The sequence below is a fragment of the Apaloderma vittatum genome, unplaced genomic scaffold (assembly GCF_000703405.1).
Source record: "Apaloderma vittatum isolate BGI_N311 unplaced genomic scaffold, ASM70340v1 scaffold22370, whole genome shotgun sequence".
NCBI classification, from domain to species: domain Eukaryota; kingdom Metazoa; phylum Chordata; class Aves; order Trogoniformes; family Trogonidae; genus Apaloderma; species Apaloderma vittatum.
The window spans coordinates 6488-23863 of NW_009695336.1; the positions used below are offsets into that span (position 1 = coordinate 6488).

At 44.5% G+C, this 17376-nt stretch overlaps 1 protein-coding gene across 1 annotated transcript; it reads right to left on the reverse strand.

Moving 5' to 3' along the window:
- Positions 1 to 249: 249 nt before the first annotated feature.
- On the reverse strand, positions 250 to 16125 carry DDAH1 (dimethylarginine dimethylaminohydrolase 1). The gene is made up of 5 exons (XM_009871081.1): positions 16030 to 16125; positions 14809 to 14882; positions 14079 to 14198; positions 1274 to 1417; positions 250 to 836 (listed from the first exon to the last, which is right to left on the reverse strand). Exons 1-5 carry the CDS (start codon positions 16118 to 16120, stop codon positions 720 to 722), a joined length of 546 nt encoding a protein of 181 aa, XP_009869383.1. The 5' UTR covers positions 16121 to 16125; the 3' UTR covers positions 250 to 719.
- Between the last annotated feature and the right edge of the window lie 1251 nt (positions 16126 to 17376).

Genomic DNA, 17376 nt, shown 5'->3' on the forward strand with positions numbered 1-17376 from the left:
TAATTTGCAGGACCTGTGTCGTGTGGCTGCACTACTCTCTTTTTGTTATTCAAGTTTCCCAGACAGACATTGCCCTTGAACGCTCCCTGTCAGGGGAAACTTCTTCTGAAGTTGCTACCCAGTGTCTGAAACTGATGGTAGCCCCAACTCTGCCCAGAAGCAACGCGATATGGCTGAGACAGCGAGCACACGCCATTGCCCACTGTTCCAGCTTCCCTACCACACAAGATACCAAGTTCATGAGCACACTGAGTTTTCTTCAGTCCTCCCTGATATCTTGCATCATTGAAAGTAAAGAGGATCTAGGAAGAAAAAAAAAGTTGCAGAGCAAGGAAGCCAGAGAAAAAAGACAAGAAAATGGAACAGTGTAAAGACAACAGAGGTGCTTGAAATGTTGAGAATTAGTTGGTTTTCATAAAATTTTCACACAAGTATGTTAAATCACTAGAGCTAGGGGTTAGCCGTTATAATTGTCGTCTGCTAGCCCATGGGACTAACACACTTCAGAGTTATGTGCCCCCCTACAAACCGTACATCCATCTTAAATGCCATCTGCAAGGACATAATAAAAAATACACAAAAGCAAAAAATCTGTAAACAAGGGTTAGTAGCACAGTGGTACAGTAGATTGTCAATAAAAACAATAAAAGTGTGGATACAGATTCGTCTACCTTGTGTGTAACATTATTGCCAGTTACAAGGGAGGGAACTCTGTAAACTCATAATTCTGAAGTTTTGTTAATAAGCACAGAGCAACAGGTGAGTGACCCATCTACTTTCTCCAGTTCTGTGTTGGCTATTGGGATCAGCATGTGGTCCTTCAGTTTTTCAAATACCTGTTCAGGAAAGAAAACGGAACGGAAACCATTACACTTCATGCCTCTCTATTTTCCTTTTTCTCTAAGTGTTTATAGGATGAACAGGAATGGCTCGATCGGCGGGTACTAAGCCATCTTGTCATTTGTAACTGACGTTAACATCTACAGCGCACGTGGCCTCCTGGCTCTGGGATTCACCCACATCACCGCTGCAGTGAGGGGAACTGCTGCTGCATCCAGTTATGCAGAAGCAGCACCGAGGCCACAAGAGACCAAGTAATTAAAGCAGTGGTGGAGAGGAGAACATAGCCCAGGCCTCCCACCTTTCACCACCTGCTATTTCCACGATGGCATAAAACGGCCCGTTCTGGAAAGCTCCCCATTTCAATTCCAACAGACTCCATGGCAAGGCCGGGATGCTGGGGGTCTCCCCAGAACCTCAGCACAGCTCTCACCTTTGCACTCTCCGGGTACTCCTCGGGGGCTCGGTGCAGCAGGACGTGGCCTTTGCTGGGAATGTTTAAGTAAATGCAATTTGCTGCAGCATCATCGGGCACCGTCAGCTTGTCGTAGCGGTGGTCACTCATCTGTTGCATGGTCTGCCAGGAGACACAAAGCACAGCTATTTAGACCAAACACATCAGCAGCCACAAATGGAAGGTCAGAGCCTTCCAAAAAATAGCGAATCGTGACTGCCAAGTCAGCCAAGGGCCATTTCGCTACGCCGCAAGGAAGGAGATGTCTTGTCATCTCTGCCTTTCAGGAAAGAATCTACTAACCCTGGCTGAAACGAGCAGTAGAAAACTTTTGTGGAAAGGTTCCTGCAAGAAGCAGGACTAAGCAGGGCACTCAGTAAGCATCCTCCACGGGTTCTTTTCCTCAAGGAACACACACTGGGTATGCAAAACTACTCCTAACATTGATGGAAACTATAGATGTTCAGCACCTTCAAAAAAAGCATCCGTCATTCAATATTTATAAAATGAGAGTGAATTCACACAAACAGGACAGGAACAGTTCCCAGCCTGGGTATCAGCCAAATCTTAGTTCTTTTCAAGGACCTTCTTTCTGCTTTCCAAGCAATTACTCTTCGCTAAGCACCTGGGCTGGGGAGCGAGAAGGCACGTCTGCGCTGATCCTCATTCCCAAGGGGACAACACAATAACCTCCTCCAAACAGCAGAGCTGGTGGCTTTCAGAGGTTTAACTTATAAATATAGGGTTCATACAGAAATTTGGATCCTGGCTGGAATTTCAGAGGGAGACTCTCTGCCCATGAGAAGCCTGAGATCCCATGTTTTGGATCAGGCTCAATTTTCAACAAAGATGGGAAAAGCCTGGAGACGGGATACCCAACTCCCCATTGTACCACTCCAGCTTTACATTGGCTTCAACCTGACAGAGACAGAGAATAACACAGAAGTGAACAAAGCTCAGAGTAAAAAACTTTGGTCCTACTCAAAGCCTAAGCAAATGCAAGTGTTCCAGTTTCTCTCCTAGCCCCCTTGTGTTCCCACATACATTGCAAACATGCAAAGAGAAAGAAAAGGCACTTTTTTCCAGCTTAAAGGATAGTCATACTGATATTAATCTTAAAAATAAACCGTTAGCTATTCCATTAATTTTTCAACTAAATTCCCTTCTGAGGGAAATCCTACAGACACATACATGGCACAGCAGAGAGCAGACTTTCATTTTAGGCACAGTTTAGTGTTAAATTATTTGCAAAGTCATTCATTTTTACTACTTCTCATTCATAAAAAACCCCCACTTTATAGAACTAAATTATAAGGAGGATCTACAACATATTGGGAAGCAACAAAGCAATTCACACTTGCACACGCCTACAGTAAATCATTTATAGGTCTGGATGTATTTTTCATCTTGTAGCCTGAGTCATCCACATCCCGCAGAGAACATGAAGCTCACAACGAAGAATGCCACGCATTCTTGAGGAAGCGTTATCAGATTGTCATTTCTTGTTCCTTCTGAAGTTATGAAACTCTCCTGAGTTCCCAAAGTCACATCTACCTCCATAAAAGGTTAATGCGTTTTTCTGGGGAAAAATCCTTGCACCTTTACTTCACCGGATGTGTTTTCACTACTGTACTTAGCATGGTTGACTTCCCTATTTATAATTTTATTTCTGTGACGTTGCCAAGATGCATTTTATTACGCTTTCCTTGATGTTGCAGACATCTAGCAGCCCACAGCCAAAGCAACTCTTCTGCCAGGTAACCACAGCCAGCAGACTCATCCTCTACCTGCTTCTCTTTTCTTCCCTACATAGTATTTTTAAGTCTTGGCTGAGGAAACATGTTTTTTAAACCTGCACTAAAATACAAGTATCAGCAGAGGAAAAGCCACCATGCCCTGCTTTCACTCAGCCCCCACACGGTTGTGCTTTTTCTTGTCTTCGTTGGAAACCGAATCCCAATACCGAAGGTTTTCTGTGGGAACATCTCATTTATCAGAAATACATTGTGAATCATCACTGTGAAGCATCTCCATATGAAATTACAAACGAATTCTTCAGCAGAGGAGCACAGACATGTCTCCCACTCATTCGCTCCTGCAAACAGCAGTGGCAAGCAGAAGCGAAGAACAAGTGGCAGCGCCTCAGGAACCAGCCTCCAGGAGCCTGGCAGATGATCGCAAGGGCGCGTTAAGTGGATTGTTTTCAAGATTAATTCAGCCACCACTCTGGTGCTTTTTAAGTCAAAAACAAATAAGAAAAAATGATTGGGAAAATGAGATGAAGCAGCATGGGAGTTTGAGTGCATAGTTGTGACAGCGGGAATGGGATCTCGGCTGGCTCGAACAATGCCGTAAGTAAGTGTCTATTAGAAACCGAAGGTTTGACAATACAAGATTACTCTCTTCCTTGGCTCTTAAGAAGGAAATCCCATTTGCAAGCTTTCGTTACTGTTGCAGCTATGACTGCGTGTTGAGGAAAAATGCCAAAAATCACTTTCTTGAGCGTGTGCCCAGGCAGTAACCCCCCAAACCTGCCCCATAGGGAGCCGCTGGATGGAGCAGAAATGCACTGATACGACACAATCAGGCTGTTTAAAGACCTCTGGGGTTTTCTATATTTGCATTATGTAAAGCCAGTGAGCACACGTGCCCGGCCAGATAGGACTCCAAGGCAGAGAAAGAGATAAAATCTAGGTTCTTTGGTTGTATTTTCTATCTGATAAACCCCAAAAATACACTTCTCTTTGGAAAATGGCAAGTTTACAAAGACTATAGCGCTCGCACAATGTGTTTGTGGATGGCTGGCTTTCTGCCCACACACATTGTATGTCCAGCTCCGTTAAGCAGCGAGGCATTTCCCGCATGCCTAGTTTTTCTGGGAATTTTCTTCAGCCTGAAGAGGGTAATTCTCGTTGCACATTCTCTCAGCCCTTAGTCATGCTTTCCTTACGCTGAAGTCATTCCCATAGCCTAAAATGCCTTTTCTATAGCTTTTTACAGTGTGTCCTCAGACAACTGAGGTAATGGATAAGCTAAATAATCCTAAATACGAAGCAGCATTATGCGTGAAGGAAAAACGCGTATGCATTTCGGGCCTATTATCACTGACAGAGTTAAGATGACTGCATGCGCTTTTAAAATACGCCAAGCCTAGCTACAAATTTTCCTCCTCCTCGTGGGCAGCCCCAGTCTGAGCCCTGCTGCCATCCGGGACCTACTCACACCCAGATTGCTGCGGGACAGACAGCGAGTGAACCCACTACACCTGCAACACGCCTTCGTGTCTCCAACACCCCACAAGCAAAAGCAAACGTACAGCCAATGTTCCTCTTGCTAACAGCGCAATGAACGTTGCACTTAAAAATGCCCGTGTCATGTTGACAGGGAAGCAGAAATGCAGCTTTTCATTCTGATTTTTGTTTCGATTAGCCCCTGCTCCTCTGGCCCCCGACACTTAGAAGAAAAATCAAACCTAAGCCCAAGTCAAATGCATGTAACCCTACAGCCACAGGATCATTCCCTCATCAGATTTCAGATACCCTTTCCTAAATCCTTCAAGTCACTGTATTCTTAAAAGAAAACTATTCGCTTGGAACTATCTAAGATTTCTTCCGCTCCATCTCTTTTCCTTCTTTCTAAGCACATTAAAGTTTGGCCTTTTTGACACGGATGCTTAAGTAACATTTGGCCTGGGGTACAGAGCAAGTTGAGGTATTTTAATCCAAGAGATTGAAAGTTGTGAGAAGAGATTAAGTTGCATCAAGATTTTGCCTACAATGATGAAAGTGTTTGGGGTTTTTTCTGGTACAAGGCAACTAACGCTGACGAGAACAGCTCAGCAAAATGCAGCCACATGCCCAGGCTGGCTGGGAGTTTGGAAGGACAGCGCGCTTCTCTTCTGCTTGGAGGATGGATCACTTGCCTGGGAACAGCACCACACTTAGGCCCTTACACAACTAAGGCAGATGAGGACAGGCTCCCAGCCAGTACGCTGCCACCTGGAGGGAGGACTGAGAAAGAGGAATTATTGCCTGTTAACCAGCAAAATAATGCTGATTACCAAACCTGCAATTTTTTAATGGCTGCAGGAAGTGCAATCGCTTCTTTTTTAGTGCTGCGTGATGGTGGTCTCCAGTCCCACGTGAGAGGTGATGATATCTCATTTCCGAATCCTTAAACAGAGGCTGGAGGCAACTGAGATTTCGTGGGCAGCTCCTGGGAACCTCAACTCATCGGTTGTCATATAGAGTGATACCACCTCCAGCACTGCCCCAGGAGTCTGACTAGTTCACCTGTGAACCTGTACCAAGGTAGCTTCAGAGTTCAGACACATCCTGCGAACTTGCACTGGAAGAGACAGCGAACATTTGATCCCCCGTTGCCTTTTCCACAACATTCCTGATATTATTGGCACCTATGATCCCCATCTCAGTTGTCTCTTTTTCAGTTTATAGTCATAGCTTGCTTAGTTTGTCTTCTTAGGCAACCTGGTGCAGGTATCTGTCCCTCCTTATTGTACTTTTCCAAATCCTTCCAGTCCTAGTCTACCTTTTTTCTAGGAATGAAGGGACCATGCAGGCAAAGTGCAGATAACAGCCAACATGCAGATGCACCACGGCTTTAATCAGTGGCATAACTATGTTCTCCGTTCGGTTTTCAGCTGAGCTGGCAATTTCAACAAGCCCAGAATCTTATTTCTGTGGAAACAATCTGTCAGAGCACATTATTTCATCACACTGTCACTCCCTCTCCCTGTCCCTGCTGCAAATCATTTTACACTTATCTACAGTGAATTTCATTCATTGTTTTATTGCCCTGTCCCTATTAAGTTCCTTCCTCATTTCTTCATATTTGGAGAAAAAACTGGCACTTGAGAGACAAAGTAGCAGCCTGAGGGTTCAACACCAGGAAGCACAGGACAGAGTGGGGCTGGCTAGCTGTGCCACAGGGCAACTCGCCTGGGTGCAGGGACTCAGCCTGTCACACAAACCATGCTGCTCGAATTTCCTTGAAATGAAGCAGTACCACCAGGGACCACAAACAGCTCGCCAGGCTGACCAGAGGGGACAGAAGAGCAGAGCTGGAAAAGCCATGGATCTTGCTCAAATGTCAAGACCTATCAGGAGCGTCACCTTTGAAATGCAGACAGGCAGGAGAGACGACAGCAGGGTAGAGTCAGTAGGAAGGGGACAAGACAGCCACTTCGAGCAGCACAAATCACAGGAGAGTGATCTAAGGCTTCTTGTCAGGTTCCAAAAAGTCTGCTAGAGATACAGGATAGCACAGACCCCTACAGAGGCAAAATGCATTTGAGATCTATTTGAAATCAGCAACGCCCCAGTCTGCCACAGTCAACGCCCACCAAGTTTCTTAGGCCATACACAGCCAGAGCGTTACTTCCATTTCTACCCACCACCCATGCTCCCAGCAGCTGGGCTTTGGACTTCTCCTCCCTGCTGCACCCTCTCAGTCATGTTTTCCAGAAGACAGAGTTCTTGAAGCAACCTCTCCCACCCTGCTCTTTGGCTTTTCCTGGCACAGGACACCTTTGCATCACAGCAGATGTGCCGGGACCACGTGCCGTCGGCGTGCACACCTGTGCTGCTCTGCCCCGCTGAACCACCTTGTGTCACAGCCACGCTGGACCTGCCTGCCAGCTCTGCCCGAGGACCACTGCAAAGGGAAACCACGACCTGCGGAGGAGAAAAGGAAGCGGCTTACGTGTATTGTTGCTTCCGGTCAAGACGCCGAGAGGACAAACATCCTGTCTTTTGGAACAGGAACCCAGGGAGAGAACCGTCAAAGGAAAAAAAAAAAAAAAGCAAAGAAACAGAAACACAAGTCCCCATTTAGGCAAGTCAAATGCCATCTTCTCAGTCAGCCTCTGACCCAGCTCCTGTGGCTCACAGCCTAACTGGGGACGACAAATACGTATTGAAAGAGACACTTGCCTTGCCCTTTAAAAAATAAAATCTTAAACAACAGACAGCAGTCTCTATTCTATAAATATATACTTTTGAGTCTGTACCTTTCAAAAGGCTAGATTCTTTTGCATATATGCAAGCTGAACAGCAATGACTCAGTTAAGTGCCGTATGTTTATTACATCTAACTTTTAATTAAAAGAAAAACACAACTTGTTGCCTACTTAAAGTAGCAGGTCATCTGGTCGTCAGTGAAGACCCACATCCTCTGAAGTGCTCTACATGTCTAATTCATAAAGTAACGGAAAATCAGAAGGAGCTAAAGGAAAAGCGCATAGAATTTTACAAATTGACCGATTTTTCTACCTATAATGCTGAGAGCAGCAGGTCTCATTTTTTTTAATTTTTATTTTTAAGGGTCAAGTTTTCAATTGTTCTCTGGATTTCACTCACCTCCTTTTGTTGCTGCATTACAGAAAAGTCAGCGCTCATCTGCACTTTCTTCTAATTCCCTACCTGATGTCATCCTCTTCGGGTTATTAATATTAGTAATCATTTCCACAGCAACCCATTGTGATACCGTAAATAGAGGATTATGACTTCATGTGGGAATAAGCAGAGGCACAAATGATGAATTCTTAAGGAAAAAGAGATAATATTATCATGCAAACTTGTGCATTGTTAGGAAAGACAGACACTATGTGGTGAATAGGAAGAGCAGATTTAGCTGAGCCTTTTCATGCTGACTGGGGGGGCGGGCTGCTTTCTAAGAACACCAGACAGATGAAGTTTTCCCTCAGGTGCCTGTTCCGGAGGTGTTTCTGCAGCAGAGCTGGGAACCCCTCAAGCTTTATGCAGGGACTATAACCCTGCTCTCACATGAAAACAGCACTCGGATTTTTAAAGCTGGCACACTGCAGAGACTTCAGTTACACAAGATGGAATAAGAACAAAAGGCATTTAATCACAGGAATGGGGGCAACTGCCAACGCTAGAACAAATCCTTGCACCCAAGTCTTTAAAAGCACTGCTCAGATCATAGCTTTGGATGCAGACCAAGGACCTAGTTGCCCAAAAGAGACTCCTTTCTTTTTTATCCTTAAGATGTGGTTTCGATAAATCTCCCTTGACCTCTGTCAAAACAGCTGCATTTGCAATAGCATCCTTCAGGGAATAATGTAGAGGATGAATGAGCAGCTGCACTTCCAACAGAAAACAGTGAATGAGAGAGTCAAGAACAAGGGCAGAGCAACCATGTTCAACCTTTTATCGAAAGTGGGGGGAAAAAAAAAGAAAGGTATTTGCTGAAGTCATGGTATTGTACCACTGTACATATTCCAATACACTCCTGACCAAAATGAAATCCCGTCAACTGATGATGTCAGAGCCTGGGATACCAAGGACAAGCTCAGAAGCGCAGATGTCACCGCTGGTCCAGGTCCTGCTGGGGCAGGTCTGTCCAGGGAACACGAGTGGTTACAAGCTCAGCTGCGTTACCTGCTCCACCTCACACCCCGTGGGGCAATGCCACCCAGCCCTGACATCTGCCCCTGCCATGCTGCCTCCGTAATTAGCATCCGTTCCTCTGAAACAACCAACTGAAGTCCAGATGTTTCATGTGAAACTCCATTATCCCAGATCTCGGAAGGAATACCCTAGATGCAGCTGGCCACAGCGCTTAAGCTCAGGCCATAGGGTGGGATGAGTGCTCGTCACACTGCAGCCCTCACCCCTAGGCACCACGCTGCCAAGTTTCCTGCCTTCCTTCCAGGTCCTCTGCTCTCTTCTGCGATCCATCAGCAATCACCAGACACCCAGCATTACCCAAGAGCAGTGGGTTCACACCAAGAATTTCCCTACCAGTCCCATGGGGAGACCCTGGGGCTTGTCCTTTGGAGAGTGCCCCACACCAGAGCCTACCCAAATGATAACCTTATTCACCAACAGGTGAGAGAATAACTTCATTAACAGGCCCTTGCTACAAACAGAATACACACTGCTTGCAAGGGAATAGCTGAGAGAAAAGCTGAGAAAAGCTGAGAAAAGCTGAGAACAACACACATAACCCTCTCGTCCTTTGGGATTGCTACTGAGTTATCCAAAGGTGACAGAGAATGGCTTTACCATAGACAAAACTGCTTAACCCAAGGACTGTGCTCACCATCATGCACCACTAAGTCTTTACTCATCACAGAAAGCTGATGGGATTTGTGCTCCACACCAACACGAACAGCCACAGGACAGAAACGTGGCTTTTCAGGATCTAGGATAAAGCAAGAGAGTACAGAAAGGAGTGCATAACAGATGCTGTGACCTCGCTCCCATCACCACCTTGCTAGCGTTTGCCTTTGCTGCCGGAACACAAACTGGATTATGTCCTGGGCCAGTTCCTGCTCCTCTGCTGTCCCAGCAAGACCCCAGGACTGTGCTCCTTGTTGTGGAAAAAATGGTGCAGAGCGCTTGCCTGCAGCACTGCCCTGTCACCTCCCTGCGCCGGGGCTGGCACTGACACAGCCCAAATTCGTCCTCATTCACACTCACGGTAAAGGTCAGCGACTCCCACAGCGCAGGATCCGAGCCCAAAGGTAACATATTTGGAGGAAATCCTGGCCTCACTGAGGGAACAGAAAAATAATCCTAGGCTTTAGTGACTCAACAGCCACAGTCAATGCTCAACTATGGAACGACATGTACGCAACTATGGATGGGTTTAACTACAAGATGGAATTGAATGCACTCTGAGGACAACAGAGGGAAGTTTCAGATGTGAAAGCCACTACAGAACCCAGCACTTCCTGCAGTTAGTGTCTTTCACTCAGTTTCCTTGAGTACCACTTCTCGGCTGCAGCCCAGATAAATATACTTGCCAGAGCCTGAAGAGGATTTCATGGTTAAAATGTCATTTCTGATTTATTATCCGCTTCTAGCATGTGCTCTATAATCCTAAACTTCATGCACTCATTTCCTGGCTCGCTCGCAGCACTTTAAATTACACACACTGCACTAAACTCCTTATCAATTGCACTGTGCCATATGTGAGCACCAGATGCAATTTCTTTTTCTATTTTTAAAGTACTGTAAGGATACACGAGTTGCACCAGTAAGAACAATCAGGAAAAATATCTCTTTCAAACAAGGTTGTTAGTTGGAAGATAAATCCTATTTTAAACATAAAATGTTAGCACAGCATGATGTAGCAGTTCACTTGTTGCCTTACAAGACATGCCACAGAACGAAAACTCAACTACCAGAGATGCTTAAAGGCAGCTTAATCATCTTGCTTGTATGATTGCATTTCCAGTCACGAAAAACGGCAACAACAATGGAGAGGTTTAAAATAACAAGTCCCACTACAAAGCAGTGGCATGCTGGGCTGTGTAGGACAAATGACTCAGTAGAAGCTCAGGGGACCGTACTGCCACACTGACTGCGATGGGTAACGAGGGGAACAGCTGACAGCACTGCTATAGCTTAGCTCATCTGGTGAAATCCAGGGAGCAGCTTTTAATTCTGACTATCAGAGTCTCAAAGATCCTCTTGCAGTTGCATTTCCACAAGACTGCAAGAAGCTGATTACCAGTGGAATTCTTTTCTTTGTAGACAAGTGAACAAATGAAAAAAAAATTTAAAAAATCACTGAGGTCAAAAAACAAGAACTCAAATGTTAGAAAAATAGTGATAAAAAGCACTGCCAACTCCAATCATTTCCAGGATGGACACTTTACCTGTTTGTTTTTCAGTAATTTCTCTGAAAAGATTTAGACTTCTGGAGGAACAACTAGAGGCTCCCCAGGATGAGAGTGGAGTTGCATCCAACACTCCGAGACAGAAACGCGCTCTGGCTGGCTGCCTGTGCTGCTGCCTGGGACATGGCTGCCTGACGGAACCTGCCAGCTTGCTTGGGAGTAGGAGAAAGACACTTGCTGGGGCAGGGCCAGAGTCCTCAGCCTCAGCTGGCAGGGTGTGAGCCCTGCCACACACATGTAAACGTGCTGCTAAACGCCCAGTGCAGAGAGATACACTTGAAATGGACATAACTGATTCATTTTTTAAAAAATATCCACCAGCAATGAAGGACTGAGAGATTATCTTCTAAATTATCACCTTCTTTTTAAAATGTCCCTGCTTTTTCCTGAACCTTGATTGAAGCTGCTGCTATTTACTGGAGAGGTAGTTACCAGCAACATTTAATCAGCTTATCCAAAAAATATTTTTGGCTACAATAGCTAAATTGATGCACTGCAACACGATTAGCCGAGCTGTGCAAAAGGCTTTAATCAAACTGACGACTTCTCAGATTAGTCCTGGCTCAAGTTCAAATTGCAGCTCTGAGCAACCAGTATTGTGCTTGAATTTTGCTCATGTTTGTAAACACTCTGCACAAGTGTAGGGCTGTCTGGATATCTGCAACTTGATCAGGCTGCTGCTTATGACACATCTCAAGTTTGAGCCTAAATATTTGGGATAGTGCATATACCACAGGGAAAAGATGCAGGGCACTTTCCATCCCAAACTAAAAATCGATCCCACAGCACCAGGAACATCACATCACACCTTTGCGACCAAAACCATTTGTCCTAAGTTTCGCAGGCAGAAGATATAGGTGATAAGCTTGGAATGTGCTCGCGGGGCTTCACAGAGTGGTTTCTAATAAGAGAGTAACTTTGACAGCTTGTTCAAGTGAATGAGCAAACTTAAAGCCACTTCAAACCATGTGAGGAGTCAATGGACCATCCTCTTGTTTAAGAGCTCCCTGAAGCTCAGGCAGAACAATCAAGCTGCTCTCCTATTCCCTTAATTGGTGCCAGGCTGCAAGTCTAAGCCAGCCAGGACTGCCCTTTCCTGGCCTCCATAATGCAACCCATGTCCATCAGGAGAGATTCTGAGATTTGAAACGTTGGTTTTATCTCAGCTGGGAATCAAGACATTTTAAATCTTGAGCTGTCACAACACAGAATAGAAACAAACAAAAAAATAATCCAGCACTGCCAAGTTCTGATAGTATAAATGATGCTGCTGGGAAATGAAAAGTCCTAGGATTATGCCCATGAGGAAAATGTATAAGATCTGAGAAGCAGATGTGCAGTGAAATATTGCAGCATGACAGTAAGGACAAGAAGTCTCTCAAACCTCCATCTTGCAAATATTTAAGGATGTTTTAAAGTAATAAATATCACTAGCTTCCTGAAGCCGAGGAGGTAGGTGTACATGACAAGCAGGATCGGTTCCTAAGCCCTTTGGGGGCCGGGGATGTTGATTTCAGAGTTCCATCCTATTTCTGTTGTAAGTGTTCTGCCTGGCATAGATTCAGATCAGTAGCCTTGGGCACTGACAGCAGTGCTGTTCTTAAAAATAATTCGTGCTTTAGAATCAGGTCAAGAGACACAAGTCAGGCTGCATAAGTTGCATTTAAACTGAGCAGATTTCACTGAGCTTTCTCGCTAGTACAGCAGAGTTATCTCCACCCCTCTTCGTTTATTATAAGGGACACACAGCTGGCTTCCGCCATGCGTTAGCGATCATGTTGCATCAAGGAGGCTTCTGCAATGCCAAAGAGCAAAGCCTGCACTTAGGTTCTTATTTATTGGCAAAAAGAATGAGTATTTTCATCAACTGAAAATTTAGGATTTGTTGCTATCACTGAAAAGTAGATTTTGGTTTAACCTCTCAAGGTAATTCCTGATAAAAATACGTACGATACTCAGCTGTAATGCTTTCAGACATACCCTGGCTTACCTGTGTCTCAAACCAAAGCGTGTAGGATTATAGGTCCTAATTTATTAAGATGAACAAACTTCCTCAACCCTCACTTCAGGTAAAGTCTCAGCTGCACTTTGCTGTTTTGGTGCTCCAGCCAAAATTTCTGCTACAAAGCATCAGTGCCTGCAGCCGTGCTACCATGAAGGGGCAGAGACACTGCTCTCTTAAGTGACTGCCTACATGTGCGATGAGATTCATGGCATCAGGGGTCTCTGTGCCGGTATCTCCAAAAAAGCTCAGTTTGGTAGATTTGCTCTGAACACACCCAGCCGGCAGGAAAGGTACTGAGCCCAGCGCAAACCACAGCAGCAATAAACGTTTCGCACTGATGATGATGGTGGTAGCAAAGCGGTGACCTGCTACACAACAGACCCCTGGTTTGCAAGTCTATCCGCAAAGACAGACTGAGATGCACAAAGCCTCTTAGCCCGAGTGCTCAAACCCACACCTCCCACTTTAAAAGAAAATGTTCAGAGACTCAAACTATTGGCCAGGCTGGGGTGAGACTGCTCCCCCTTCTTTCTGCTGAAGCGTTGCTGTTATGAGACCCTCCTGGGACTCGAGAGGATAAAGCATGACCAGGAAGGAACTTGACTTTGCAGCCAGGTGATCAAGGAAAGAGGGATGAGAAGTCCTGGACCCTGGTCCCTGCGGCTGGAGTTACTTGCTGATTCCATCCAGAGAGTCCGCACTGCAAAACGCATACACAGCTCACCTTCACAGAGATCACACTCCTGTTCTCCTTCATGCCAAAACTTTTACCTCCCCTCTGGTAATTCCAAAAGCCGTATTTACTACGGGCAACATAATCTCCTTCCACCCTACCAAATTACTACCCTTTTAGTCAAGAAAGCTGTGAGTAATATCATCAGGAGATAAATGGATTATAAAGGTTATCTAAAGCTAAATCAACACCACTTTTTCTTGCCTAATACAAACATTGTTTATGATTTGTACATGTAAGAGGCCCTCAGACGTCCTGATTTCCTCTTTCACTGATTGATACCGATTTTAAAATTCCAGCATCCTTGAGCAGAGCTTAGTAATAAACAAAAAAATAAAACTAAGTGTGTTGTTTGAGAATTTTCTTATGTGCTTTACCTTGAGGGCTTTCTGTGCAGCTTCACTTGATCCAATAGCAATCAAGTTTGGTCCAGCCATGCTGCAAAAGCTCTTCAGATGCAAAGAATCGTGAACAGGGACTGTGGAGACAGCATAATCCTGTATGGGAAGACAGAATGTTTGCTATAAATGTTTTTAAATTGTCTTAGTTCCATAATTATATTGAGACATCCCATAATTAATTTTACTCTCTGCAAATTAACAGCATCAACGTATCTCAGGGCACAGCGTCAACTGTTTAAGTACAACACACTCCTCCGGACCAGCTTGCCTTGTGCACTGGACTAAAATCGAGAACATGTTTCAAATATGACTCCTGTTGCAACTGTAAAAAAATGCATTAAACTGTATATACATAAAACCTCTCAAGGGACCAGAAATAACATGTTGCTGATACGCAAGATTAAGAACACGAGTACTGACATACTCCCAGATAATAACAGCCTCCCACTGTCCAAGTTACTTTTATTTAAGTGAGATTTAGTGATCTCACATTTCAGATCCAACTTCAGCATCTGTAACTTTACAGGGTGCTCAAAACTTTTCAGTAACTTGTATCTTTTCTTTGTTTGCTTTTTTATTATTATTTTTAAAATAAGTCCTAAATAAAGCACTTGAGTATGAAAAACGTCTTGACCGGTATAATTTTTTAAAATTGGTTCAGTGGATGATAGCTTATATTTCCTGCAGCATGAATGAATCTACAAACCTTAAATGTGTCAGCCAGAATTTCTGCACCACGTTGATTTGTCCGCCTTGAAAGACCCACAAAAAATTCTCTGCCTGGAATGAAAAAATGAAGGGTAAAACAAATATAGCATTTTTTAAACCATCAAAAAAAAAAATCACCACATCAGCTCCCTTGTAAGAACATACACATTTTAAAAGCAGGCCAGCTTTAGACACATTCTGAAGCAATCTTTCATGGATCTCATTTTTCTATCTTTCCTCAAATTGAGTAGTAAAACTGAAAATTCGGCATAGAAGAACACAACCTGCAACTGCAAGCTGATGATTTAAAGCAATTATCTTTTTCCAGAAGACACATTTCAACAGAAACATCAATAGCTTCCTCTTCTAAAGCTCTGCAATGGTCACTGAGCCAGGAAAGGGAACAGCTGGGCTGGATTAGTACAGCACTGATTGACCATTTCCCTCTCCCTCTGAGATTTCCTCCGGTCTCCAAGGCAGGTCTGCAGCCACCAGAGGAAATCAGTGCTGGATCTGAACTGCCTTAGAAAGACCTCCCCTTCCCAGTCTGCCTCTTTTGAGACCCTTCTGTCCCCTTGATGAACTAAGGCAAGCAGCCAGTCTACTGTGATGCTGATCAAAATCAACAGGCTCGTTCAGCACAGGCTGGGAGCAAGCGTGTGCACAGCCGACGTGAGAAAATGCTTAATGGGTTTAATGACATAAAACACACAGTTGGTACCTTCATCTTTGAAGTCAACCATGCATATAAGCTGTCTAGCACATGACATCTAGCAGGAAACTCCATAACCTTCTCCCTAAACTAAAAATGCAATTTTTTGCATTTGATTTATTGAACTAGTGACAACTGTCTGCATCAAGATTCTACAAGTCCCGAAAACGAGTCTGGTGAACAGAGCTGCTTGTAATACGAAATGTAAAACAACTGCAGGCAGTTGACTACTGAAAGCATTTTTCTTATTGGCACTTTACAAGCTAAAATAAAATTTGTATGCACAGTTCTGCTCTTTGTACTGTGTCTACTGCTACTTCATTTATTCAGGCGTTAGGAAGGGCACCAAGAGTTGCATTGAAAATTCATCTCAGCTACCTTCGTGACATTTAGTAAACAACTGATTTAACAAACAGCACGACTGACATTTTATTACACAGACGACAGATAACATGCAGTCTTCGAGGCAGTCAGAATATGTAAACAGCAAATTCACTACCATTATACCTGTAAATAAGACGTCTCCTCCATCCAAGGTTGCATTTTCATCTACCATCTCTACTATATTGAGGTTGAGACTTCCTAGTACTCTCTTCATTGCTTCAACCTGTTCAAAAGGAAGCTGTTTAGAATAAACTGTATCACTGAAAAACTTAAATACAATTAAAGTCCTCCAATGCCCCTTTAGCAAGACAGATGACAGGGTCCTTTGTGTCCCTGCCCATGACAGTGCTCCAACTCCTTCCAGAAGCGTTTGTGGTCTGGAGGGCATGGGGTGTCCAGCAGAAGTTCAGGCTCTTGCCTCTGCACAGGAGCCACGCAGCATCCAGGGAAGACAGGTGAGGGGTCCAAAATGCACATTAAGTCTGGTCCCTCTGTACACTAATATCCTGTACACTAATAACCCTGTCCCTTGGATTTGAGCAGGAAGAAGCACCAGCAGAGGAGGGACTTTCTCTCCTTCAGCCCTGCTCAGACATGAGTTGCAGCTCTGCCAGCCGTGGAGGTGGCAGCTCTACACCAAGCCCCTCTTTAGTAAAGGTGGAGGAAAAAAAAATAAAAAAAAATCCCCAAACCAGTAAACGTTCATTTTCTTTATAGTTTTGTAACTTTACTGAGCAGTATTTCTCCTTGCATTTTCAAGCTACCTTGTTACAGAATCACAAGACCTTTCACATCTACATGTTGTGCGGCTGCCAAGCCTATTTCCAGCTGAAAGGAGCTCATCACAGGAGTGGGAAAAGCAGCTTCAGTAGCTTTCCTCCTCCCCAGGGAGGGCTGTTGAGGATGAGTCTCTTCCTACAGAGGCTCACCTCATCAGCCACCACCCAAAGGAAGGGCTAACACTCGCTATGTGCAAGCATCATCATCTCAGTGCCTCATGAGCCTAAAGCACCTACGTGCAAACAACTGCTCACAAAAAGCTTATGACCACAGCTTACAGAATGTCAATATAAATACGAGTTCATCCATGGAAAACCATGAACCCGACTCCACACAGCAGCACCTTCATGTTCAGCGAAACCTCCTCACCATAGTTAAACAGAAGAGCCCAGCAAGCATTAATAAATGTGTAAGACACAGAAGACCTGTTAAACAGTTCTATGCTTCGCGTGTCTCACAGGTCTTACCTATTTAACGTAATAAATTAATTTCTAGAAGAAACAAAATTAATTTCTAGAAGAAACACATGAAGCTAGAGCAGGTGACACAGTACTAGCACCAGAGAAACAATTCCAGCAGCCCTGCTCTTGGGCTTCGGCAAGCTATACCTGGCACAGCAGAGACAGGAGACATGACGGTGACCAGTTCTTCACCCTCCCTGCAGCAGCCTCAGAGCAGTAGCAGCCCGTG